The 25,186-nt window shown below is 54.8% G+C and overlaps 6 protein-coding genes across 6 annotated transcripts; 3 read left to right on the top strand and 3 right to left on the bottom strand.

Annotated features, from left to right (window-relative positions):
• Positions 1–1,845: 1,845 nt before the first annotated feature.
• G647_06301 (uncharacterized protein) lies at positions 1,846–2,877 on the top strand (the record flags this gene model as incomplete). The annotated part of the gene is made up of 1 exon (XM_008730623.1): positions 1,846–2,877. The coding sequence occupies one exon, from the start codon at positions 1,846–1,848 to the stop codon at positions 2,875–2,877; it is 1,032 nt and encodes a 343-aa protein (XP_008728845.1).
• A 220-nt stretch (positions 2,878–3,097) lies between these two features.
• On the bottom strand, positions 3,098–4,013 carry G647_06300 (uncharacterized protein; the record flags this gene model as incomplete). The annotated part of the gene is made up of 2 exons (XM_008730622.1): positions 3,098–3,849; positions 3,899–4,013. 2 exons carry the CDS (start codon positions 4,011–4,013, stop codon positions 3,098–3,100), a joined length of 867 nt encoding a protein of 288 aa, XP_008728844.1.
• A 4,509-nt stretch (positions 4,014–8,522) lies between these two features.
• Positions 8,523–10,561, top strand: G647_06299 (uncharacterized protein; the record flags this gene model as incomplete). Its single annotated transcript, XM_008730621.1, has 5 exons — positions 8,523–8,588; positions 8,664–9,470; positions 9,542–9,635; positions 9,716–10,296; positions 10,442–10,561. 5 exons carry the CDS (start codon positions 8,523–8,525, stop codon positions 10,559–10,561), a joined length of 1,668 nt encoding a protein of 555 aa, XP_008728843.1.
• A 1,041-nt stretch (positions 10,562–11,602) lies between these two features.
• Positions 11,603–12,802, bottom strand: G647_06298 (uncharacterized protein; the record flags this gene model as incomplete). The annotated part of the gene is made up of 1 exon (XM_008730620.1): positions 11,603–12,802. The coding sequence occupies one exon, from the start codon at positions 12,800–12,802 to the stop codon at positions 11,603–11,605; it is 1,200 nt and encodes a 399-aa protein (XP_008728842.1).
• Positions 12,803–14,947: 2,145 nt separating this feature from the next.
• G647_06297 (uncharacterized protein) lies at positions 14,948–16,288 on the bottom strand (the record flags this gene model as incomplete). The annotated part of the gene is made up of 1 exon (XM_008730619.1): positions 14,948–16,288. The coding sequence occupies one exon, from the start codon at positions 16,286–16,288 to the stop codon at positions 14,948–14,950; it is 1,341 nt and encodes a 446-aa protein (XP_008728841.1).
• Positions 16,289–19,895: 3,607 nt separating this feature from the next.
• Positions 19,896–21,985, top strand: G647_06296 (uncharacterized protein; the record flags this gene model as incomplete). Its single annotated transcript, XM_008730618.1, has 2 exons — positions 19,896–20,268; positions 20,325–21,985. The coding sequence occupies 2 exons, from the start codon at positions 19,896–19,898 to the stop codon at positions 21,983–21,985; spliced, it is 2,034 nt and encodes a 677-aa protein (XP_008728840.1).
• Between the last annotated feature and the right edge of the window lie 3,201 nt (positions 21,986–25,186).

Raw genomic sequence — 25,186 nt, 5'->3', positions numbered from 1 at the left:
GGAGTTCTTCGCATCGAGCATGGCGCTTTTGCTCTTGGCAAACGCCATTGTGGCCGCACGGCGCATATACCAGCTGAACGTCGAGGGCGCGACTGTGGCAGGCGCACTGTTTTTTCCTTACGTGGACGATGACACGATCAAAATGCACAAAGGCGTCGCTAGACGATGAAACCCTGTAACAAGAGCGCGGTATTCTGAGCAGGCACGGTCGTGGGCTCGGTTTTTGGGTTGAGAAGGGGAGTGACTATCGAGAGCAAAAGTGTTTCCAACAGTGCGTTCTTCTTGCTTTTTGGACGACGAGTCCATCTCCCACATTTGGCTCCCGGATCGAATATAGGCGAACTTGACGATTTCACCTGTACATGAGATGAAAGTGGCATGGTACAACAGAGTCGCTGCCAGCAGAAGGGGACTTAAAGTTTTTGAATACATACAGACCGTCTCAAGGCACATTATGATGATATCCCCTTGTCCATGTCCAACATCTATCATTTGACGGTGTCTCGCACAGTTTCCCAGCAATACATCGTGGGCCAGGATGCATGCATGGTGCTATCCATTCTAAATGCTCATTGACACAGCTGTAGTTACTTTGTAGCTGGACCTTCTTGGTTACCCAACTAAGACATCAAGAAGGCAAGATATGATCCAATATCCCTCTCGACGCTGGCCATTTGTTCCAATGAAAGGATGTCTGGCTTCGTGCAGCTCCTCGAGGCCTCGATCATTCACTGGCGGGCTAATACGCGCATCTTGTGGCCTTCTCCTCCGCCGAGTCCCATGCAGGCACACGCGTACCAAAGGGGCTCAAGAACCAGACGGTACTCGTACTGTACACTGCGATGAACGTAACGACTTCGGGGCCCGAGAAGTTTTCCCCTGTCTGATCGAGCAAGTGTCGACAATTCTAGGTACCTTGGAAGAGACCCTACCATCAAGCATAAGCATCAAGCATAAGCATCAAGCATAAGCATCAAGCATAATTAAGGCATGGCCAGTTTCAACATTCTAAGTAATCGTACCCCGGACACCCTGGAATTCGGAAATCTCGTCGAACGACCCAACCCACCCATCAGTCTCGTCTGTTCCTTTCTACGATACAGCACAAACTCTGCATTCTCGTTCGATGGAAGGATGGATGGATGAATGGACGGATGGATCAATCAACGGTTAGCCGCCAGCGCTCGCTCTATTCGTAACTCGTATCGGATTGACTTGCATTGCGATTCGGTCATCACTGATAGCAACTCATTCGTACATACAAGTACCGAGCAGGCCGAGGTAGGTACTCTGTAGTCCTGATCCGTACTCTGTCTGCATGCGCGCCTACTACGAGTACGTTCTCGTACACCCAGCCCGAGAGAAACAAGCTCATACCTAGTCAATTGCCGAATCAAACTGAATCTCCACCTTGCGACTGCTTTACATCACCATATCTCGCCATTGCAGTCGTACGAGGTCCTGGCGGCAATTTTCGTCTTGAGAAAGATCTACTGACACGCGTATCGTATCTGTTCGGTGGAATTCTCGCCCTGGTTTCCGTGCAGGACAGGAAGATAGGTATAATTAAATCCCGGAACTCTGACCTAGTCGCGCGGACGGGATACCAGCTGCTAATACGAGACAGCACCGTGTTGCAACAATAACTGACTTGGGTAATTGGCCTAGCATCCGGGTTTCTGGAGCTGCTCGCTACTTTCCGCCACCTCAGAGCTGTGACGCTGTGAAGGCTCGTCTTGGGATCGTCATCGACTCAAGGCGCTCGACTGCGCTCGACTGCGCAGGACGAAAAGCACGCTCATCAGTACAGTCGCTTCCTATCATCTCGAGCAAACTACTCCCGGCATGTCTGCCAATATCAAGCTCGTCGGAAAGCCCATCGGCCCCGTCGGCTATGGGCTCATGGGCTTGACCTGGAGGCCCAACCCACAACCAGCCGAGGACAGCTTCAAAGCCATGGAGACGGCATTGGCGCAGGGGGCCAACTTTTGGAACGGCGGCGAACTGTACGGCCCGCCGGAGCGACACTCGTGCCATCTGCTCCACGAATATTTCAAGCTCCACCCAGGCGATGCGGACAAAGTGGTGCTCAGCATCAAAGGTGGCACTCTCCCAGGGCAGATGAAACCCGACGGCTCGGCCAAGAACGTCCGACGCAGTGTCGAGGACTGCTTGAAGATCCTGGACGGGACCAAGACCATCGACATCTTCGAATGCGCCCGCCTCGACCACGACGTACCGCTGGAAGAGACGATCGGCACGCTCGCCGAGCTCAAGAAGGAGGGCAAGATCGGCGCCATTGGCCTGTCGGAAGTCAAGGCCTCGACCATCGAGCGGGCTCACAAGATCCATCCAATCGCGGCCGTGGAAGTCGAGGTGTCTCTCTGGACGACCGACATCCTGGGCAACGGCGTCGCTGCGACGTGCGCGAAACTGGACATCCCCATCGTCGCGTATAGTCCTCTCAGCCGCGGAGCGCTGGCCGGTGAGAGCATCAGACGCAACGCCGATATCCCAGAGGGGGACTTCCGCAAGATGTTGCCACGGTTCCAGGACGATGTCCTCGAATATAACAACCAAATCGTGGATGAGGTCGAAAAGCTGGCCAAGAGGAAAAGTGTGACAAAAGCTCAGATCGCCATCGCCTGGGTCCGAGCCCTCAGTGGACGAACCATCACTACGGAGGATGGGCAACAGCTCACGCTGGGGGTTATTATACCCATTCCCGGCGCCACCAAGCCGGAGCGGGTGATCGAGAACACGAAGCACGTGGAACTGTCGGAGGAGGAGATGAAGGAGATTGCGGACATCTTGAAGAAGAATCCGATCAAGGGCGATCGGTATCCGAAGACGGGAATGGCTCACGTCAATATGTAGATGCACGTACGGCTGTGTCGGTGGCTCCTAGCAGCAAGAGTGCTATTACTCCCTTGGCAAATGGAGGGCCTGATCGACTGATAGTCGGAATGGCCTAAGTCGCAGCTGCTGACCATGGATCGCGGAGCTTCATTCGTGTCAGTCCCCTGTAGTCTTACAAGGAACCTCCGTGTTTCATTCTTACTGTACATCCTCCCTGTCTCGAGTATCCAGGTCCAGGCTATTCCCTCCACCGGATGGCCCAATTGCCCTTGGCGAAACTGGGCTCGACTACTGAGCCGTTCATGAGGGCTTCGCACTTTCGCCGCGTCTCCGATTGTGAGCGCTGCTTGTCACCATCAGCTCGGCCTTCTACTGTGGGTTGACGATCCTGGCTGGAAGAGTCTACTGCAAACCCGAAAACGACGCCTCTTCTAGCCGCCCTCCGGACCATCTCACGCTGTTCAGCACGCTGCTGTCCCTCCAGCCGCTTCTCAAGCTCTTCAGGAGTCTCGGATTGCCGTTCAGCCCAACCCTTCTCCCCTCCAATACTGCCATTGACGTCAGATGCCAACTGCGACGGCCGTACTAGTGGACGCACTCGCTGATGCGAGTCCTTTACTGGCGACGTGCCCTGATCGTCGGAGCCGGTATCGTGGTCGTCCTCCATGTCAACGCTCTTCCATTCACCATCCTCACCCAAGGCTCGACTTGCTCGATTCTTCTTTCGTCCAAATGTTTTGCTGGGATCGTGTTTACCGCCAAATACAACTTCCTCAATCTCCTCGCACGTGACGATGATGCGACGATCGCCTTTTGTCACCTTGGGTTTGGCTGTGGTTTTGTCGACACCGTACCCCGGCTCAGCATTGAGAAGCGCCACTATGGTCCTCTCTATCCTCTTGTCCAGAGGCCCAGGCTTGCGATTCCGACATCGCTCCGAGCAGTATTTGATGGTGTTTGCTGGCTTCTGTTGCTGCTGTTTGCGAGAGCCTCGGATATTGTCAACCACCCGTTCTTCCTGTCAGGCTTGTCAACTCACTTATCACTCTACCACAAGTTCGGCAGTAGGGCACATCGTCGCCCTGCGTCAGATAGAACGGAGGGGGCACGGCGGCATGTTTGCCCGGCCTTGACCAGGAGTCCATCCAACTCATCTTGGAAGAGATTGTGAGGGATGTGAATCTTCTTCTGCAGAGAATGAGGCCCGTAAGTGCTCGAAGCATGCATTCATGAATATCTGCTCTCAGGCCATAAACCAAACACGGGTCTGAAGTCAAGGTCAACGCAAAGTGAACGAAGAGTGAACGACGACGTCATTGGCCCAATGACGTGGGTAGGAATTTGGCGGTGGAGCTGCGCCCCCGAAATGGACATCTACGACGCCATACGCCGTATTCGCGTCGTGAACCAAGTCATTTCTGTCGCACTGTCTATCGAGGATACGATCGCGTCCTCGTCAACCGTACCCGACTCTGACTTAACACGTGTTGTCGACCAAGTCGGGTTACGAAGGCACCATGGCATAATAGACTTGTTCTCGAGTCCCTACCCGCCCAATCTTCCTTTATCTTATACCCAACTCTAGGATTTCTTGCCGCTCCGCATAGTAGTTTCAAGCAGCACTCTCGAGCACGCTCGCTAGGGCGGTAGAACAGAGAGGCATTAGTACCACCATCGGCCCTTTCTCACCACTGTGCCACCAGCAACTAGTTCCGGGAGCCCCCCTCGCATATAACGTCTCGGGAAGGTTAATACTCCGCATGTAATACGACCACATCAGATGCTCAGAGGAAAAGACCCGTTGTCGGAAACATGTGTCCAAGGGAAAATTGTGTCAGTATCGAGCCGTAGCTGACTCAAGAATAAGTATGAGACAGAAGGGGGGGAGTCCCTCTGGATGCCGAACTCCCTCATTGTCTCCCGCTATAACGCTGTCGTCGGGTTTCGGGATCTTTCATTCTCCACGACCTCAAAGCCGTTCCACCACTTCTTGTGCTTTGCATATCCGCCTGAGCGCCTCTTCTTCGGGGGCAGCAGGACGACGTGAAAACAGCAAACCACAATTTCGAGCATCTGATGGATGCGTTGCTCGTTCGGGCAGCTGCCCACTTCAATGCTTTGGGCGGCACCGAGAACGATCTCGGCACTGCCTTGGTGCACGGGGACGTGCGATGTGCGGTCTGGGAGAGGCATGAGCCAAAAAACATCGTTCTGCAGGAGCCAGCTTCTGTCGTTCGATGCAGCTTGTTTTGGAACATTCGTCCAGGGCTGCGACATGATCACGTAGCGCATTGGAGAAGGGCGGCAGACAATCTTCAATCACATCTGACGCAATCCGACGACATCTGCAGGCCAGTGCGACACCTCGACTCGGCTCAGCATGGCTACTTATCCACAAGGGCCCCATCTCCGAATGTTGCTGTCAAAGGGCATCGTATCATTGTGTGCCCTGCAAAAATTCGTCAGCGATCGATATCGCGGGTTGAGATTTTTGATCGGTCTTCAGGTATCCCAAGGCACAAATTTTTACCAGCTCGGTTGAAGCAGTAGCGCCTACCACTCTGCAACAACATTTCACCTGGCCGAGACTCGTTTCCGATGAGGCCATTGCTCCTTTCCATGTTCCCTTCCGTTCGGAGGCAAGTATCCAGGCGCAGATAGCAGCCCTTCCCAGCTTCTCCTCTCGCTCACATTTCGTCTTCGGGGACATCGTGGAGCCATCTGCGAGTCTGGCCAAATAGACCGAGGATCTTCTAGCCACTGGGGGTGGCGAGAACGGCTTGCACAAAGGAATACTAACATACAATATCAGCGCAGACGATCGAAGAGCTTCTGGAACGAAAACGGCAGCATAAGTCAGCTGAAACACTGCGTCTCATGTGACACCTTTGGGCCCAGGCACCCTGTCGATCCAAATCATGAGTGGATCTCCCAGGATGCACAACTGTCCCGTTGAGATACAGCGGCAACCTTCTCCAAGGCGCCAGTGGCAATCGACCTGCGGGAGGTGACCGGATATCGAAGTTTTCCGAGAGACCCTGCAAGCCCGGCCCAGAAAGAGGATGGAGCCGCATCAAGTCCAGTGTTGAGCACACCACCTCTTCGATACAGACCCTGATCTAGACACGGCGTTTGTCTGCGTCGCAGATGAGGGCTGAGGGATGATCATGATGCGACCCTTCGAGTGTAGAGTCACGACCCAACATCAGCCGCTCGAGTGGTGGTGTGCTGGAGAGCGACACGATCCAGATCGCCAAGAGCAAGGACGCCAGCCTGAGCAGATTGCCCAGCTAGGACCAAAACCCACTGCTCAACCAAGCACATGCTGCCGATCAGGAGACAGTTTCATGCATCCTCGGGGCCACTCTCGTGGGCCAGAATCTCCGTCCTCGCTTGACGCCCCCTGCTAGTGGCGTGTTGGTGGTATTCATCTGCTGCCGGTCAGCACAAAGCAAGCTCTGAGGCGATCGCCACTCCAGAACAATCGAGACTCGCCAGTTCGTCGGCAGGAAGACTTTTGACAAGACCGCAAGCGATGCAGATGCACGCCGTACTTGCCCAACAAGTAAAGATCAGCACAGACTGAGATTCCGGACTCTCTCAGTGGTGTCGAGACCTGGGGCCACCGATACTTCGGCCAGGTCTCGTGGCTACCTCTTTCTCTGATTGCCAAACAGGTGGTGTCGGTTGTGGAGTTAGCCTGGTAAATCAGAGGTCCAGAAACACACTTCCACCAGTAGAGCTCAGGGGAACAACTGAAATTGCAGCACGATGTCTTCTCTGCATTGTGCATCAAGCATAGTACCCATGCTTCAGTGATTTCGATCGAGCGGCTGCGGCAGCCACTTTGAGACCCCACATCCAGTTATTGAGGCATGATTCGACGCGTCTCACAAGATGGTATCAACATGGCTCCTTTGATGTGGCCGTCGCAGTTATCCACCCTCTGAGGGCATTCATTCCGACGCCGGGGTTTGAACCACTTCTGGGGGACAGGCAAGCGCCGAAGACTGCCCCGAACTGCAAAGGGAGGATTCGTGGACAACGCCACGACACTAGGCGAGGGTCAGAATCAACCTCTCGAGGCTGGTGTGCCATCGTGGAGAGTATGCCGATAGCCAAGATGACCACACAAGGCTGAGGTCAGAGTCGCCAATCTGCTTGCGCCATACTTTTGAGACAGCAACGAGGGCAACACCGAGGATTAGCCACCAGCCACGTTGTAAACTGGGGAGGAGTTCCCAGGACACTGAAGCTGTCGTCTACGATCGATCTGGGGATGCTGCAATCGTTCGATGGGTTTGGTGGAGCGTCCAAGGAATCTTCCGTGCCTTGGAACACTCGTTTCCTGGCTGACGGGGATCCGTAATGCTGACTTGATGGAGCCGAAGATCAACCTTGCCTCGGTGCTGGTTACGGGCCGTGGGCAAATGCCCCTTGCGCCGGTCGGAGCTTTACTGGGTACACCACATGGAATATGTGATATTCTGTGAAGCTAAGCTCATGCGACACAGCATAATCGTGACGGTTTAGACTAAAAACAGCAGTGCTGGGTTGAGCCGATGTTTCGGAGGAGATGAATGACTGCGGGAGGTTGGTCTCCTTCAGTCGCGTGGCTGCGAAGTTTGTCGGCCGCTTAATGTTCGGAGGAAAGACGAGGACGACCTTCATTCGCTTCATCTGCATCCATTTCCATGGCCCGCCAATCAAGGTCTTCGCAGTTAGTCAGGAGGATATCAGAGCTCGACCCGCGGTCTCTTGGCCCCGGAATCGACTAGCACTCGAAGGAACAAGCGCATATCGGCGGCCCTGCTTTCGTCTCACCTCCATGGCCGAAAGGGCGAATCACCACCGCGGCCAAGTCGCCAACGCGAAGTAAGGAGCGCCGGGTTGTAACTTAATGCGAAGCACGCAAATGACAGCCAACTGTCGCTTGAACTTCGGTGGCAACAGTATCATGACTCTGGAGAAAAACCCAAACACTGGGCCGCCGCACGGCTGCAAGGCTTTCGAAGCTGGCCAATGTGAGGCTCCCAAGGTTAGTCTTCGGCCTGGAGCGGTTGACCAAGCTTCTTTCCCTGATATTGGGAGCACCCTTTACCTTCCAGATGTCAGTCAGCATTCGATCAAGGAGGAGAAGCTAACCGAAGCCACGGCGCTCGTGACCCAGCCCACACTCCCTCCCCGAGCCAAAGAGGAGGGTGGGAGAACGAATGGGTTGCCCTACGGCGAGAGGCTCCATCCACCACGACATCCTTTGGAAACCCCGTATGGACACTCCGCAGGTGCAGGTCAAGGAAATAGTCTCATGCCCCGGATTCAAGTCGGCTAGGAATTCTGGGCCCGAGCGTTCGAGGCCGGTTACCAGCTGTGTGGCAATCATTGGCCCGTCTCAGATCTCCCTCCATTATCGGCTCCACGTCGGGAGGGCTTTCTCTACCCAAGACTAGACACGAGCTATGGTCTGATCACATTTGTATACCCCAGGCCAGGCTAGGAACGGTGGTCTACTCAGTATGGAGCTCCGCCTGCCATCTGGAAGGATTTCATGGAATAGATTAAATAGGCCTCCAGCTCCCTCTTTTCCACCACCATTAAATCGTCAACCCAGACAGTCAACACCTCACGATCTTTAGTGTGCCGACGACGACCCAGATCACAAGATGGCCGAGAAGGTAGCTGATGCACAGATTGTTGAGCATGTTGGCTCGATCGACAAGACCAAGGATGTAAGTCCGAGCGGCACCGTCCCATCGGCTTCAGTTCCGTCGAGATAGTGGACTGACATGTTCTTCCCGGAGCAGGTCGTCGAGGTCAAAGAACTCAAGGGCAGCGAAGCCTACAACGAGGCTCTGCTCCAAGAAGCCGTGCCGCTCACGCACCCACGCACATTGCAGCTGTTCGCATGCCTGCTCATCGGCTTCTTCTGTCAGACCATGAACGGATACGACACCATGATGTTTGGCGGTCTGCTCAACAACAAGGAGTACTTCCTCAAGCACTTCAACGGAGAAAACAAGGGTATCTGGGCTGGTCTGATCAGCTCCATGTACCAGATCGGCGGTGTATCCGCTCTCCCCTTCGTCGGACCTGGCATTGATCAGTGGGGACGACGCTTCGGCATGTTCATCGGCAGCATTCTCATCATCATCGGCACGATCATCCAGGGCATGACTTCGCACAACGCCTCCGAAGGGCTGATGATGGGTGGTCGGTTCGTGCTGGGCTTTGGCGTCACCATTGCCGCTGCAGCCGGCCCCATCTGGATCGTCGAAACCGCCCATCCCAAGTATCGCGGTGTCATCACCGGTCTCTGCAACACCACCTGGTTGGCCGGCTCCATTCTGTCTTCTGGAGCTGTCCGCGGCGGTCTCAACATCAAGGGCAACAACTCGTGGCTCATCCCTGTCTGGTTGCAGGTTGTCTTTCCCGGCCTGATCGCCCTGTTCTGCTTCTTCCTGCCCGAGTCGCCTCGATGGCTCTATGCCCACAACAAGCGCGAAAAGGCACACAACGTCTTGACCAAGTGGCATGGCTATGGCAACCCTGAATCCGTCTGGGTCCGACTTCAGCTCAACGAGTACGAGGAGTTCATCGAGATGGACGGCTCTGTAAGTCTTTTTTGGATATTTGAAACAGCAAAACAAAGTACAGTATGACTGACTGCCTTTCCTTCATCAAGGACAAACGCTGGTGGGATTACCGTGCTCTGTTCAACAAGAGATCGAGCATCTACCGAACTGCCGTGGCCTGTTGGTTCTCTGCCTTCACGCAGTGTGAGTTGCTCTCTCCATCTCCACAAAATCTCCTGTCCTCGAGAGTGTCCGCTGACACCTCGTGTCTTTGTGTCTTCCAGGGGCCGGCAACAGTGTGCTCTCCTACTTCATGGGCGCCGTCCTCGACACGGCCGGCATCAACAGCTCCGTGGGCAAGGCCAACGTGCAGCTCGGCTACTCGGTCGAACAATTCTGCTTTGCCGTTCTCGGTGCACACTTTGTCGAGAAGATCGGCCGTCGCAAGATGATGCTCGCGGGCTTCTTCGGCACGTCTCTCGTGTGGATCGGCATGACCGCCGCGGCCGGCACTCTCGCCAACTCGCTGGTCTCGGGCAACGTCGGCGACGGCGACGCCGTCTTCAGCAACGAGAACGCCGGCAACGCCGTTTTGACCTTCATCTTCCTCTTCGGCGCCGTGTACTCGTTCAACCTGACGCCCCTGCAGGCACTGTACCCGGTCGAGGTGTTCAGCTTCGAACTCCGCGCCAAGGGCATGGCCTTCCAATCCTTCTTCGTCAACGCCGCGGGCCTGCTCAACCAGTTCGCCTGGCCCATCGCCATCAAGAAGATCGAATGGAAATGCTACATCATCTTTGTCGTCTGGTGTTTTATCCAGGGCTGTCTGGCGTACCTCTTCTTCCCGGAGACGCGGAAGCGAACTGTAAGTTTTGCCCTGCCCTTTACTTTATAACCGACGACACCCCACATGTTTTGAATGTTTTTCCCTCCTCCGCGTGTTTGTCGTCGTGCTCACTTGCACATAATTCTGTCATTGTCATGGTCGCTAACAAATCTCACCTCAACAGCTCGAGGAACTCGACAAGATCTTCGAGGCGCCCAACCCGGTCAAGTTCTCCGTGCAGACAAGGACCGTGGCCATCACCGAGGACAACACGGTGGTTGCTGTCGACTCTGAGAAGGTGTAGAGTTTCCCATGTAACCCGGGGGAAAGGCTCTGTGGTAGACGGTAGATTGCGACGCGGCGCGGGAGATGGGAGGCACGCTTGTGTCCTTGCCGGACTACTACCACCAGCCAGGGCCTTCAGGGGTCCGGACGTGCGTGGTATAGTAGAAGGGGCTAGAGTCGACTCGAGCCGTCTGCACGTGTAGTGCGAGATGGCGGGAGACGCAGCAGTTTGAAGACAGGACCAGTATATCATCTATTATGCCATGCTCTGCTCTGCTCTGCTCTGCTCTACTATACCATCATATACTGTAGTACTGTAATATGCCATACTATAGTACTATAATATGCTATACTGTAGTACTATAATATGCTATACTGTATTATGCTTTGCGATGCGACGATAGCTGGACGTGACGGTATATCGAGAGGTGTGATTTGATTAATTACTCCTGATCTTCACAAGTACGCTTTAGTGCGCGATCTAGCGAGGGAGTACTGGGCAAAGTAGCTTCAAGAACAATCAATCTGCTCTTATATTTGGTGTTCCCCGTCGATGGGACCGATTTCATTTCGTCCAACTACGTACGACTAATTCCAGTATAGCTGTAACTGCTGTAGGTATAATGACAACCACGAGCACAACCAAACCACAGCGTTCACCTCTCCGGTCTCCTTCCTCTTGGCTGCATTCTCCTACCCTACTCTATTCTACTCTACCCTACCATACCCTACTCTTGCCTCTTGACCCGCAGAGAACTCTAGAGACTCGTCATTGCGTCCATTCAATCCCAGCCAATCCCACCCCAAAACACCCCGTGGATTTAATGAACTGGTATTGTCCCCATTCCCCTGGGGAGGCGTGGTGAAAACGACACAGTGCTTACACAGTACACAGTAAGTTTGAGCGGTAACCACAGAGCGGAAATGTACAAAACACCAGCCATGCGGTCCCAGAACTTGGTAGTCTCGAGTCCCATGCGGCGCGTTCTCCCTTTTCACCCCTGGGATGTGAAGCACGCCCGTCACCTATAGGCATAAATATGCCGAGAACTGGTCTCTTCTAGGAATATGAGACATCGAGACTAATTTCGGTGGTGCGTACCACATCCGGGTTGTCGCTCTTACAGTTGCCAACACAATGGCCTCCGCAGCAGGAGCCGTCGCATTTTCCGCCGCAGCACTTTCCGTCGCACCCTTTGGATTTGGAGTCCGAGTCGGCGTCGTCGTCGTCGTCATGGTGCTTGTGCTTATGTTCGTGGTCGGGATGATCGTCGTTGTTGTCGTGATGGTGCTTGTGCTTATGTTCGTGGTCGGGATGATCGTCGTTGTTGTCGTGGTTCTTGTTCTTGTGTTCGTGGTCGGGATGATCGTGGTCATCGTCGTGGTGCTTGTTCTTGTGTTCGTGGTCAGGATGATAATCGTCATCGTTGTGGTGCTCGTGCTCGTGCTCGTGCTCGTGGTTGGGATCGTCGTGCTTGTGCTTGTTATGGTCGCCGTCGCCGTGTTCGGCATCATGCTCATGCTCATGCTGATGTTCATGCTCATGGCCATGTGGGTGGTGGGGGAAATGGTGTGGATGGTGGTGGTTATGCTCACGGTCATGGCTAGACTCGTGTTCCTGGTGATGCTCGTGGCCATGGTGAGAGTCTTGGTCGTGGTGAGAGTCTTGGTCGTGGTGAGAGTCGTGGTCGTGGTGAGAGTCGTGGTCGTGGTGAGGCTCTTGGTCGTGGTCATGGTCGTAGCCGTGGTCATGGTCATGCTGATGATCAGGGTAATCGTGATGTTCATGGTTCTGGTTGTGCTCGTCACCTTGCCCATCTTCTGGGTCGTGATTCACGTTGTACTTCTCAGCATAACTTTCTTCATACTGATATTCATAGTCGTCATCGTTGGCGAGGCCGTGATCATGCTCGTTCCCATGCTCGTGCGTGTACGCGTGGTTATAGTCTTGTCCATGAGCGTGGTCCTGTACAGGATCATACTTGTCGTGATAACCCTGATTATGCTCGTAGTTCGGATCAGCCTCCCGCTCGTGCTCCGGTGGCGCATCATAGTCCCAGGTTTGATGCTCTTGGGCTGGGTCCGCATGGTCCCCGTGGTGCTGTTGAGTTGGATCGTCACAGGCCGCGTCGCTTTGTTGATGCGGCTCGCCGTACATGTCTCGTGTCTCATGCATACTCATCTGCTCAGTCATGCGCATAGTAAGCTCATAATCGTATGCGGCCGCCTCCGGGTCTTGGTTGTGTGTCGGTGCGTCCATGGCTGCCTCTAGAGGCATGTCGTGCATCGGCGCCAGGCCACCTGAGTGGGCACCTAGGTGATGGGGGTGTCTGGGCAAGGTTCTGTCAGCATTTTCCATCTTCCAGGTCCAAGGGCGTTCCCTCTTTTCGTATTGTGCGTGATGTAGGTCAACACCGCGAGGACAACTGGCTCGCCGGGTTCCCTAGCTCAATGGCTGGCCGCGGTCCCAGCAATGGGGGAGACGTACCCGTTGTGATGACGGCCGACGGCCGGTGCAAAAATGGGTACAATAGGGTCGTTGAGGTTATGGTAGTGACCCGAATGCTGCTGGGGCATGAAGGAGTTCATCTTGGAGACCTTGCCAATGTTGAGAAAAGGCTGAAAGCTAAGTGATTGTCTGCGAGCCTGCCACTGTCATCCTGAGGTGATAGCGACATGGTGACGATTTATTTGTGTTCTTGGGACCGCAGTATAGTCAGTCGGTCCCAATATTAGACTCGACTAAGTTAAGCGCTGCTGTGCTTCATTTATTCTTAGCATGGCCTTTTCGGGGCGTGTCAGCAGTCGTCCTGTCGGTCGGCCCCTGTGCTCATGCTGCTCCGCGGGTGGTTACTGTAAAAGGTCGTGGCATTGTTCCCACATGGTGATACTGTCGCATTGGAGTCGGGCGTCAGATAGGCTATGACGGTGGTGCCGGGTACTGAACTGTTACTGACTTGGAAGGCTTGTATATGCTGGCCTGCTTTGCCCGGATAAGGACAGAGGATTCGGCTGCCGAAAGACGGAAGCACTGGCATGTCTGCCCGTACCATCGAGCACCGGCGACGAAGAGACCTTAAGTCTATGTGGTCTTACCCGCATGATCAACGTGATGGTTTCCGAGTTGGTCGATACGTAACTCGATCAGGGAAGCTTGCGCCATTGGTAGTTGGAAGCAGTGCCCGCGCCTTGCAGAGTAATGGGTCCGAATCTCACTTGAGGCTGAGGCTTGAGTGCAGACGATCAGAAGCAACAAGCACCAGCCAGTACTGGGTACGTACCAACCATTTCCCCTCTTTGTTGATTGGAGGACATCGGCACCCAGCTCTGAGCCGATCGTAGCTTATCACTGGAGTTATTCCGAACACGTGTGTGCAGCATTTATTTCCGGATTACTGGATTACATATCCCGTATATACCTCGTGGTCAGGGGGCTGCGACAAGCATTGTTCGCAGCTGCCGCAAGAGGAAGTCAGAACCAACCTGCCCACGCAGCAACACCCACACACCGGTCACCTCTCACAGACTCCCAGTCTGACAGGTACCGAGAGAGGCCGTGAAAGGTGCAGTAGCCGCTAAAGGTGCGCCCAACTTTCTTACAGTAGCAAAATTGGGCAATGTGGCATGGGCGGGTTTGTACTTCAACGGCTTGGTGGGCTCTCTTCCAGAATGACCTCGTTCCGAGGGACGAGTAATGTGAAGGTTGAATGAGGGTCCAACACAAAGCAGAGCCGCAGGGACTCATCCCTCATCCTTGCGTGCCACGTCCTTCTGGCGCCGCGTAACAAAGCCTCGTACATGATTTGCCGGTGGAGTGCGCTGCATGATCTACATGGATCCTTGCTGCCGCAGAAGAGATGCCTGTGTCAGTGCGGACACCAAAGCCAAAAGCAAAATAGGACACGTAACTATTAGTGCTTTCTTTCTCATTCAGAGGCCTCTATATACGCGCGTGTCTGAATACAAATCAGAAATACAGTGCCATAAACTTGCAGGTATCACAATCTGTTGTTCGGTATCAAAACGGGGGTGGTGTGACGGTCACCGCCTCTGAAAAAGCATTTCAGTCCAGATAGAACACCACAGCATTCCCTTCGTTTGCTGCACTGGACCCCTCACCCTTGCGCTTCCGATGCACCCATGAGAGCTCGATCCCAATACACATTACAGAACAATGCGGCCTTTTATTTTGCCTTGGCCTGTGTCCTCACGATCAGAATGGCTCCTTCACAACACCCCGGAAACTGGACGCTAGTCATAGAACAAGAAAGCTCGATTGGGCGAAATTCGTCATTTGTGTCATCAACACCTCCTAAACGCCAGCGCTGTGCAAGCAATGAGAAAAGACATGAAGCGTCGCCACGCTCGAGGCCGCGGCGCGCATGGATATGTGAAACTGATATGGTCACGGTGTTTGTGCCGGCGGAGGATATAGGCCAGCCGGATAGAAGGATGCATCAAAACTTTCCGCAGCCTGCGCAAGAGTGTCGAGGTCTGAAAGTCCGCGAACGAGAGGCGGCATTGGGTTCATAAAACCACCAGCTCCAGAGCCAGGGTCGTGCGACTTGCTCAAGACAGGTATTTGACCCAGGGGAGCCGCATTCATGAGAGTCTCGTCGCCGAGCGGCGGATACAGAGAGCTTGGGGATACGTTGTCTGGGATCGTTTGGATGGGCATGAGCACCTGGGTCGGGTCTGCATACATGGCGGATTCCTCGACATTGAGGGGAGTATCGATGGCCGTAGGCGCGACAGAGGTGACTTCGGAGAGAGGCGAATGAATCAGACTCGACCGCCGGCTTGCTTCTGTATTCGCGCTGTGCTCTTTCTTGAGTTGCTTGGCCTTCTGCGCGTCTTTAGTGATCGCCGCCTTGCTTTTACGCGTCGAGTCTTCGCTGTTGCTACTTGACGTCGACTGGCCCTTGTGTGTACGCTCGTGCTGCTTCATGTTGTCTTTCCTCGTAAAGGCCTTGTTGCAGATCGGACAGTGCACGCCCTTCTCTCCGGTGTGTTTTTTCCCATGGCGCGCGGCGTGCCCCGAGGTAGTAAAGGTGGCTTGACAGTGATGTGATTGCGCGTAGGGGCAAGGATATTTGTTCTTCTTGCCCGTGGTGGGAGCTGAGCTGGTTGTTGGGGAGGTTCGAGGTTGTGCGTTTGCAGGGACCGAGGTGGCTGGAGGTGGGACAGACGCATTGGGGGGTTGCGATGACGTGGAGAGATTCTGGAGTGTAGGATGCAGCGGCACGGGCGCGATAGGATATGGGTTAGCAGTGATGGGATGCATCAATTTCCCCGAGAACTGATCCGGCATGTTGGGGCCGATCAACAATTGTTGCTCAAGGAATGGAGTGATGGTGGTCGGAGACGGCAGATAGCCTCCAGCCAAAGGGTCTTGGCGCAGGAGCGGGTCATACTGCGCGAGGGTGTGGTCCAAAAAGTTGTACGCCGGCGTTGCAGGTGATGGAGACGAATCCATGCTCGAGGTGGAGTATTTGGACGAGGAAGAGAGTCGCGATAGAGCAGGAGGCGAGCCGGCCGACGACACAGATGATTCCCGGTCGTACTTGGGATGACGCACAAGACTCGGCCTCTCTCCCCTCGGCGGCGGCGACACTGTTGATCGGTGCGATTCAGCCGTGGGAGAAGACTGCCTGACTTGCCTTGGGCGGATGACAAAGGACGGACAGTCGTTATCGTTCAAGATCGAGAAGATACGTGCTTCTCGAGGTTGCGTCTGCACTTCCATTGTTGGACGCACTCAAAATGCGCCCAGCGGACAGGCCGCTGGTCCAAAGTAAGCTAGAGAAGGCAACTGCCAGGAAGTCAGGTCGTGATACTACGCCGAAAGGCTGTGGAGAAGGTACGTACAGCTGATCAAGGCCAATGAAGACGTCCAATGACTGGGTGAATTTGGGCTGCTATGAGTTGAAGAAGTGGTCTGACTTTGACGCGTCGGATTCTCTCCAACGAAGGGCCAGGTCGCTGCCTGTCTTGATAGAACTGACTTAGCAGCTAGGATTGCAAGTATGGATGGTGTGCCAACGCATCTATGGGAACAAGGTAATAGGTGAGGTATGTGGAGTGATTGGCAACTGGCAGGACAGCTGCTGCACGGCGAAGAAATCCGTAGAAGAAAAGGACCCTTGATACACGGCGACGCTCAGGAAGTTCCTGGACGCGCTTCAATATGCGTAACAGATGAGCAGAAAGAAGGGTCGTCCGGCAGACAGAGAGGGAGAGAGTTGACCTTTCAGTAACTTGGATTCTCAACCCGGAAGGTGTGCGAGCGTTGTGCCGTGTCGGAGGGTTTGCAGGTTTTCTGCCATTGTTGCTCTCTTAGCGGGGCGCGATCGAGGATCGAGCAGATGGAAATGTCGAAATGGCATCTGAACGGGGCAAAAGCCAATAACTGGGGCTGCTCCATGCGCTGGGCAGGGTTGTCTCGTGGGAACAATGTCAGCGGCGGCGGGAAGGATGGATCCCATGTAAAGGCTAGCGAGCGAAGGACAAGAGATGAATGGTTGACAGGTCGGGAAGAATGAGGTTAGGCCACTTGTGGCAGATTGAAAGCGCTCTAGTCTCGTGCTATTCAAGGCTTGGAAGACATCATGCCGCCTGCATCGACCGATGATGCTCCTGGCGCTCGTACTCGTAGACGCCCCCGAAGCCTTCATGATATTGTCATTTCCATCGTGGCTTCGCGGTGGCTTTGGAAGACAGGACCCTGCAGACACCACTGCAGTCCGACCTTCTCTAGATCCAGGACGTGTCACCCATCCAACATGGGAGGCATGTACCCCTCCTGTGCACCAGGCAATGGGAGCACAGAAGAAGGCCTCTGAAAATTGCAAGATTTGGCACCTAAATTACACGCACCCCAGCCGTAGACATTCTCAGCTTCACGATTGTAATTGGCTGCGCTGTAACACCGCTGTCGGTTTTGAGACTCGCGTTCGCAGCATGAAGCCACAGGCGGAGTGTCAAGCCTTGCCGTGCTAAATCATGATCGGCGCAGTGAGTCCCTCAACAAGCACGGCTGACCTGGCACTGTCTAAGGTTTTGATGAGTTTCCGCGACAGCCCCTGGCAACTCTGTGACTCGGGACCAAGAATGATCGAGCGATACACGAACAGATTACGATCCAGGAAAATCAAGAGCGGGCTGCGGACACAAGACCCGGATTCCCCTCGTGCGGGTCCTCCCAACAACGCTCATGCGTCAGTCTCAGAGTCAAGCGCTCCCAGGGGCAAGGATCAGAGCTGGGCCAGTCACGGTGTCTCAGAGACAGGCTCCACTGTTAAGGTTTGGCTAGGAGCGCCGAAGTGGACGACACGGGATCAGCGTGTTGCGCATATCGGAAGCAGTGGTGGACGGAAGCATTACTGGGTACCTGTTAGATAGACAGTACTATCAAGCACAGTGTGCTCGTTCCTGAACCCGTGCTTGAGTTCCCATTCCAGCTTTCTACCACGATGAGGAAAGTCCTCTCACGATGCAGAGTGTCAGCGGACTGAACCAGCACGGGGTGCGCGATTGCTGCCAACGATTTGTGGGGCTCTGACCTGGAGCCGGCTTACGGGCCTAGCAATGACATCACTCCAGCGTTGAAATTCACGATGATCGCTATTAGAGCTCGATCGCAGAGTCAGGGTATAACCTGCAGGCGTGCCGCAGGAGTTAAGGCCAAGCTTATTTCCCTTTTTGCAGCAGCCGCCAAACATCCTCATGGTCCTGCTGTTTTGGTAGTATGGTAATCGAGAATGGGATTGAATCTCGCTGTGAGTACGGAGTACGGAGTACTCGAAAGGTACTGCGTACACAGAACCACCCTCCAGGCCAACCTCGTACGAGGTACGGACCGGACACATTACCTCGCGTGTAGAAGGTGGCTGTCTACCTCCTCTGGCTGCAGCCTGCAAGCAAGCAGTTGGCTGCTCTCTGTGCTCTTCTCACCCAAACCACCAATTTGCCACGTCTTTCCGTGAAGAGCACCGTTCGTGTTCATCTTTCCCAAGATATAGGAAATGTACTCCGTATAATAGCTACGTACGTGGTATTTTGTGAAAGCAATCGGACATCGGGAGAATGAGGTGCAAGTTCGCCGTCCGCCACGTGCGACCAGCTTGTTGATCTTCGGACAATCAGGCACCACCAGCCATCAAGGGGTTCCTCGAGCGATCACATCCGCACACAGAACCGGGAAGATGTACCCAGTACTCCATATATAGCTTCTATTACGGGTGGTGCAGCGAGGTGCAGGCACGCAGGGCACGCAGGGTGAGGTAGCAGCAAAGCCGTAGGGCTGGATTTCCTTGTAGGACCCTCGGACCTCAACATCTCCCTGAAGGTGCTAGCTGGCGGCAGCCTCTGATCACTGCGAAGTCCATTGCCAAGCCAGCCATGGTGTTCTCGAAGCAGGACAGAAGCACGCATTTCCTTAAGAGTTTGCTGCGAGGCTGTGCGCTTCGAGCAAGGCGCAATGAGGTCATGCGGAAATGCCCAAGGCAAACCGGTGAACAAGCCAACTTCATCCTATAGGATTTAGCGGTGAAGAAGTGCTATCAATTGATAGGTTCGTGAACCACCAGTCCTCACTTAAATGCTCACGCAGTGGCCGGTCTCGTGGTTGCTGACGTGGCAGTGCAATATGGCGAGTTCTCATCATAATCTCATTCGCCGAGTGAGCGCTCTCCTCATGGGCGAAGTGCAGGACATTCAAGCCCCAACTTGGCCTGCTGCCTGCTCTTTGGGAAGAAAGGGTACGAAAGTGTGCGCTTGAGTAGAGGGTAGGCACAAGTAGGCAACGTGAACGTTCGTGTAGCGTACGGGTACGCGTCTTGTGGCCCAACTGCTCAGCTTGCATCCAGCATATACCTTGCTAGTTGGGCGTCGTCGACGATAGAAGCCAGCGCCCCGAGTTCCTGGCAATGACGTACGGGTAGCGGTTGGCTCTCTGGCTTTGCCCCGAAATCTGCCTGCCCACCGGCTTTTTGTGCGCCCCGCGGGCACTTTTGTCTCCTCAGTTACCACCACCACCACCAACCGCCACGGCGTTTTGCCTCTCCACGAACAAGGAGGTCTTACAGAGTACAACGTTGCCAAGCTGCCCAGAATCCTGATATTCTTCTTCGAAGCCGCTCAAAAGCAACTTGCATCCACTTCTCTGATCCAGACCATCAGCATCTTTATCCTTCCATTACCCTGTCGCTCACTGTAACCGTCAGAGCCTGGAAGCGATCACATTTCGCATCGATCCGACCCTTCCCGCCGTTCCGGTGTCTTGCTGGGACTGCGCATCCCTTTCAATTACTACTGTCTTGCCTTATTGCACGTTTGGCCCGACCGCAGCGACAATGTCTTATTACGACGACGATCGATCCCGCCGACCGAGGAGCACACGGGAGCGGTCTCGAAGAGATGACTATGACGATACCACGATCTACGACACAAACACCAGAGAATCCCGTATAGTCAAGCGGCGCGATGACAGTGTCGACTCTATCGAAGAAGTCGCCCGTGATTTCGCCCCTGGAGACCGCGGCGCTGTCTATCGCGAGACCACTGTGCGCAAAAGCGGCCATCGCCCTATTCGTACGAGGTCGTCCGATGATCGCTGGTACGACGATCGGTATGACGACCGGTCGTATGTTTCGCGAAAGAGATATGATGACGACTACGTCGTTGTCGACAAGCCAAGACGCAAGGGTCGAGATTACGATGACGGTCGTGAGTTCCAGCGCCCTATGCGCCCTCTCTCTATTTCCGCAACTGACCGTCCCCAGGCCGCTCCCGTCGGTACTCGTCGGATTACTCCTCACGCAGCCGCAGCCGCACTCCACCTAAGAAAGAGCGCAGAAAGTCTACGGTTGAAGAGGCATTGGGTGCGGTCGGCCTAGGAGGAGTTGCAGGGGCTCTTCTGGGCAAGAGCCGCGATAGATCGAGATCCGATTCCCGCAACGGCCGTCACCGAAGCCGAAGCCGGGTTGGTCGCAGAGACAGATCGTCATCAGACCGTTCTCGCCATCGTAGCAAGAGCCGCGGCAAAGCCAGAAATGAACAAATCTCACAAGCCATAAAGGCTGCTGTTCTGGCCGGTGCCGGCGAGGCTTTCCGTGCTCGCAAGACCGACGGCGGCTGGGGCGGTGAGAAGGGCAAGCGAGTGCTCACCGCTGCGCTCGCCGCGGGCGGAGTTGACGGCTTGATCTCCAACAAGGACGATCCTCATCACCACTCCAAGCGAGACATTGTCGGCTCGGCTTTGGCTGGTATGGCCACCAATCGCATCATCAACGGACCTCGATCGAAGTCTCGAGGTCGGACCGGGAGTCCTGACAGTCGCCGTGGGCGCAGCCAGTCTCGAGGAGGCTTGGGAGACCTTGCCGCTGGCGGAATTGTCGCCGCCACGGCGAAGAAAGCATATGATTCAATCCGCTCCCGGTCCCGTGGTCGGGCGCGCTCTCGAAGCGCCTCATCATACACCAGCCGTGGTAGCCGGAGCCCGCCAAGCAAACGCAGTCGCAGCCGCTCAATCGCCGCCAGAGGGCTTGCCGCGTTGGGATTGAAAGATGCCGCGGACAAGGTCGATCCAGACCGGGAACGTGATCGCCGCCGGAACTACGACAACTACGATGATGATGGACGGTCAAGCCGTTATGGAGGATATGGATACAATGATTCCCGAGATGTAGGTACCATTCAACCCCACTATGACTATGCAAATGGCGGTCCCCGTTCCCTGAGCGTACCCCGGGGGGCGCCCTCTGGCTATGAGCTCGACTACGGCCCGCGTCATACCGGGGACCCCGAAACAGACTCCGATTCTGACCTCGGCTCCAGTTCCGAAGATGAGAAAGAGATCAAGAAAGGTCGCAAGAAGATGTTGCTCACCGGAGGTCTTGCGACCGTTGCGACCATACACGCCGCGAACAGTGTATACCAAAGTATGGAAAAACGAGACCTGAGAAGGAAACTATTGAAGGAGGGTGATATCAGCCCCGAACAAGCGAGGAGGGCAAAGAACAAAAACAGACTGCAGGATGTAGCCAGCATCGGCATTGCGGCTCTGGGTCTCAAGGGCGCGTACAGCGAGTGGCAGGAGACCCGGGAAGCACAGAGGGAACAGAAGGAGGAAAAGGAGAAACGAGAGAGGCACAAAGCCAAGCGAGCAGCAAGACGCCGGAAAATGAGCATGATCGCAGCTCACAATTACGCCGACAGCGGCTTTACTGGAAGCATGCCAAACCTAGCCAGCTACCCCCAGCAGCAGTATCCGCCGCAGCCCCCGACCTTTCCTCCGCCGCCTGGCGCCTTCGCATACGGCACGAGCTCTCCTGTTCACTACGCTGATGACAATCCTTATGGGGCAATTGCACAGCAGCCGGGCTTTGTCCCTGCACCTCCTCCGGGGCCTCATATGGGTGTACCACGGGCCGAGACTCATTGAAGCATTTACGACGGTTCACGATTTCCTCATTACCCTTGCAATAACGCCCCAATCATGATCAGAAATCTAACCTCAACGGCCGCGTATGGGAGGGTACCTCCACTTTGGGGATGGAATTTTTTAGATATGGCAGCATAAGATCAAGCCAGTCTGGTTTGGCTACGATACCATGATTCAATGAAAAACAATTGATTTGATGTGATGAGGGACGCTGAGGACGACAACATGATTGATTGTGCGTCACTACTCTTTTTATCTGTCGTAGTTCTACCTGGAGCAGCCACGTGTCCGCTGCTTCAGTTCAACAATGGACTGCAGCAGATCACTGGGAGGTGTGGTCGCAGTCCTCAAGGTTGACTCTCCCACCTCACTCTCGGCTCTCCTTCACCTCGACCACATTTTGACCTATTGTCTTTCCATCCTCAACACTTTCATTTGAGGCGCTCAAGCCAGCTCCTGGTAAGTTACAATGCTCTTCCAATGCGCCAGCTTGCAAGCACTCCAATCCGCACACCTAGGTCGACCACTGACTCACTAATTAGCCACCGACAAGCACCACAACCCACCAACCTCAGAGCCGAATTCAATTGAATGCAAAAACGCTATTATACCCCTTCAACGAGGTCACTCCGACAAGCATCCTCCGCAGTTTGCGACACAGCATATTCATTTTTGGCTCGTGGATAAATCGCTCACATTGTCATCCCAATAGATTGGAAAATCAAGAACATCTGCACCCGGCACCAACATAGTTAACCTTTCCATGCCGACAACCTTGAGGCACGCATGTTTGCCACAGGTTTTGGAAGCAGAAGTTACTCAAGCCAGCGCGGCCTGATCTGCCCATCTTCTCGCTCTCCCTCGAGCCACCCCGAAGTCGACCGTCTTCAGCTATTTCGGGATGTACATCCTCGGAGAGGGACGCCGTCTTCGGCAAAAATGAAGCCAGGAGACGGACTGCGACCTCCCCGGACGGGCCCCCATGACTCCAATGAAGTATCGTCAGGTATGTCGAATGAGAAACGTGACGGACTTCTTCCGAACCCGGTCGATCTATGGCCCCCATACCCGCCATCGAAGCGTCCGTCTCGTGGTTGGAAGGTGTTCCCGGCAAACCTGAACCCAGGAGGCGGACGGTGAGCCCAACGAGGAGGGAGGTCATCATCAGGGAAACCGAACATAAATCGTGGTGGCTGTCTGAGATGTATATCATCATCTTGTCGACCGAACCTGCTCCCAGGAAAAAGGTCGAGATCGGCCTCTTCTACGACCAGTGGGGGTCTTTCGAACACGGGCATTCGCTCCAACACGATGGGTCGATTACAGACAGGAATCCCGTCAGTGTACGATGCGCCAAAGCGAGCCGCCACAACGACATCTGGACCACCCGGCGGATTGGGATACAATCCCGGCCAAGGAGCTCTTGGACCGAAACCGTTTCCTGCGGTACGATGTATTGGAAGCCGACCACCTCCGTCGAGGGCGAAGCCACTGAAAGGGTCTCGTCGAGTGTATCTTCGCCGGGTTTCCACGTGTCGTCGGCCGCCCGGACTCCTGGCCCGCCGGCACTCATCGATCAGAACTGGCCTACCTTGGCGGTTCCAGCGCTCCAGGTCTTTGGGTCGTATCGTAGGTGTAGAGTAGCTATTACCCATAGGCACTTCGAGTGGCTGGATGAAAACCCAATGGATAAGGATTCGACTACGATACTGTTGTTAGAAGGGTTGGGCTTCCTCAGTCGTAAGTTGTAACCTCGAGGTATCATTAAATCGAGGAGAGTGTCGGAAGAGCAGGTCTGGGCGAAAAGCAAACAATCATAGTTCCTGTGCGATTGCGACCGATGGATGACTTCACTGGCTGATAGGTGGCGCACGCAGACGTATCACGGTGAATGTGGTGTCGCGAGAGTGCCAATCACGCATGTTCCTTCCTTCCTGCCTTGAGGTGGGTGATGCGCGAGAGGAGACGTCTGGCCTTGTGATGCATTGTTGTCTTAAAGGAAGGCATTGGATACTATTTCTCCATCAGACCCGGGGGTTTCAAGTATCTAGACACTCATAGACCACCAGTCTTCTTCATCTACGAAAAAGGATGCCCCCTCATCGCGCTGGAGAGCTCGACGGTGGTACCGATGGCGTCGCAGCTACAGGCAATACACCGAACCTAGTCCGGACACACATCTCAGCTGATGAACTAACACTGTTCGACGACAGAACAGACGGCGGCGGCGGCGGCGGCTATCTGTATGCGTTCCTCTCATCCACCATATGTACCGGCCGTCCATCCGTCCGTCCGTTACATGTAATCCAGATGCAGGGATCTGTCTCTCTCCACGATATTCACTCGCACGCCGTACCAAAAGGGATCATCCACGTTGATGAAGACCTTTTCTCGAGATGTTTCCTTGGCGGCATGAGCGTCGCGCTGGCTCCTGTCTCCTCGGGCAGGTGGCCGTGACAATTCCTGCACCGTCTCGCGAGCAATATCGGTCGGGACGACCCCGGCGTAGTATCGATCATCCCAGCCCGGCGGCATGGGAGCAAGAGGCATCATCATCGGTGCCGACCGCGTGGTGTCCTGCAGTCTTGGATCTTCTCGTCCCAGCCCCAGACCCAGCTGCGTAGCGTAGAGTAGTGGTGGCGGCGGCGGCGGCCTCCCATGGTAACGGCGTCGTGCTCGCAACTCGGTCTTTTCATGCCTGTAGATGTGCCTTTTTGGAGACGGGACCGTTGACGTCCACATCGACGTCTGGCATCTATCTCCGTAGCGTGGCAACGTCATGCTCGGTGACGCTGATACCGATGTCATCGTGCCGCTGCCTCCTGCGTCACCTGGGCGACGAGACGAGTTTGAGGACCGCGACTCGACTGGACGAGTGTGACGACCAGAACGGCGGACGCTGTGCCGAGACTGAGAATCTCGACCATAAGAACGGCGAGATGGCCGCTCAAGACGTCGTCGTCCTTTCTGTTTCGGCCTGGTGAAGACGGTGCCCATGTCTTATCGACTCAAAGCATGGGAGACCGAGACCGAGACGTCACAGTTAGTTCCGAACAGCATGGTTCGAGGGAACGCGAAGGAGAAGGGGGGGGAGAGATGTGTTGTCTGTCTGTTTGTCTGTTTGCTTGTCTGTTTGTCTGTTTGCTTGTCTGTTTGTCTGTTTGCTTGTCTGTTTGTCTGTTTGCTTGTCTGTTTGTCTGT

Source organism: Cladophialophora carrionii, assembly GCF_000365165.1.
Source record: "Cladophialophora carrionii CBS 160.54 unplaced genomic scaffold supercont1.5, whole genome shotgun sequence".
Taxonomy (NCBI): domain Eukaryota; kingdom Fungi; phylum Ascomycota; class Eurotiomycetes; order Chaetothyriales; family Herpotrichiellaceae; genus Cladophialophora; species Cladophialophora carrionii.
This window is presented reverse-complemented; position numbering and strand designations above follow the sequence as displayed.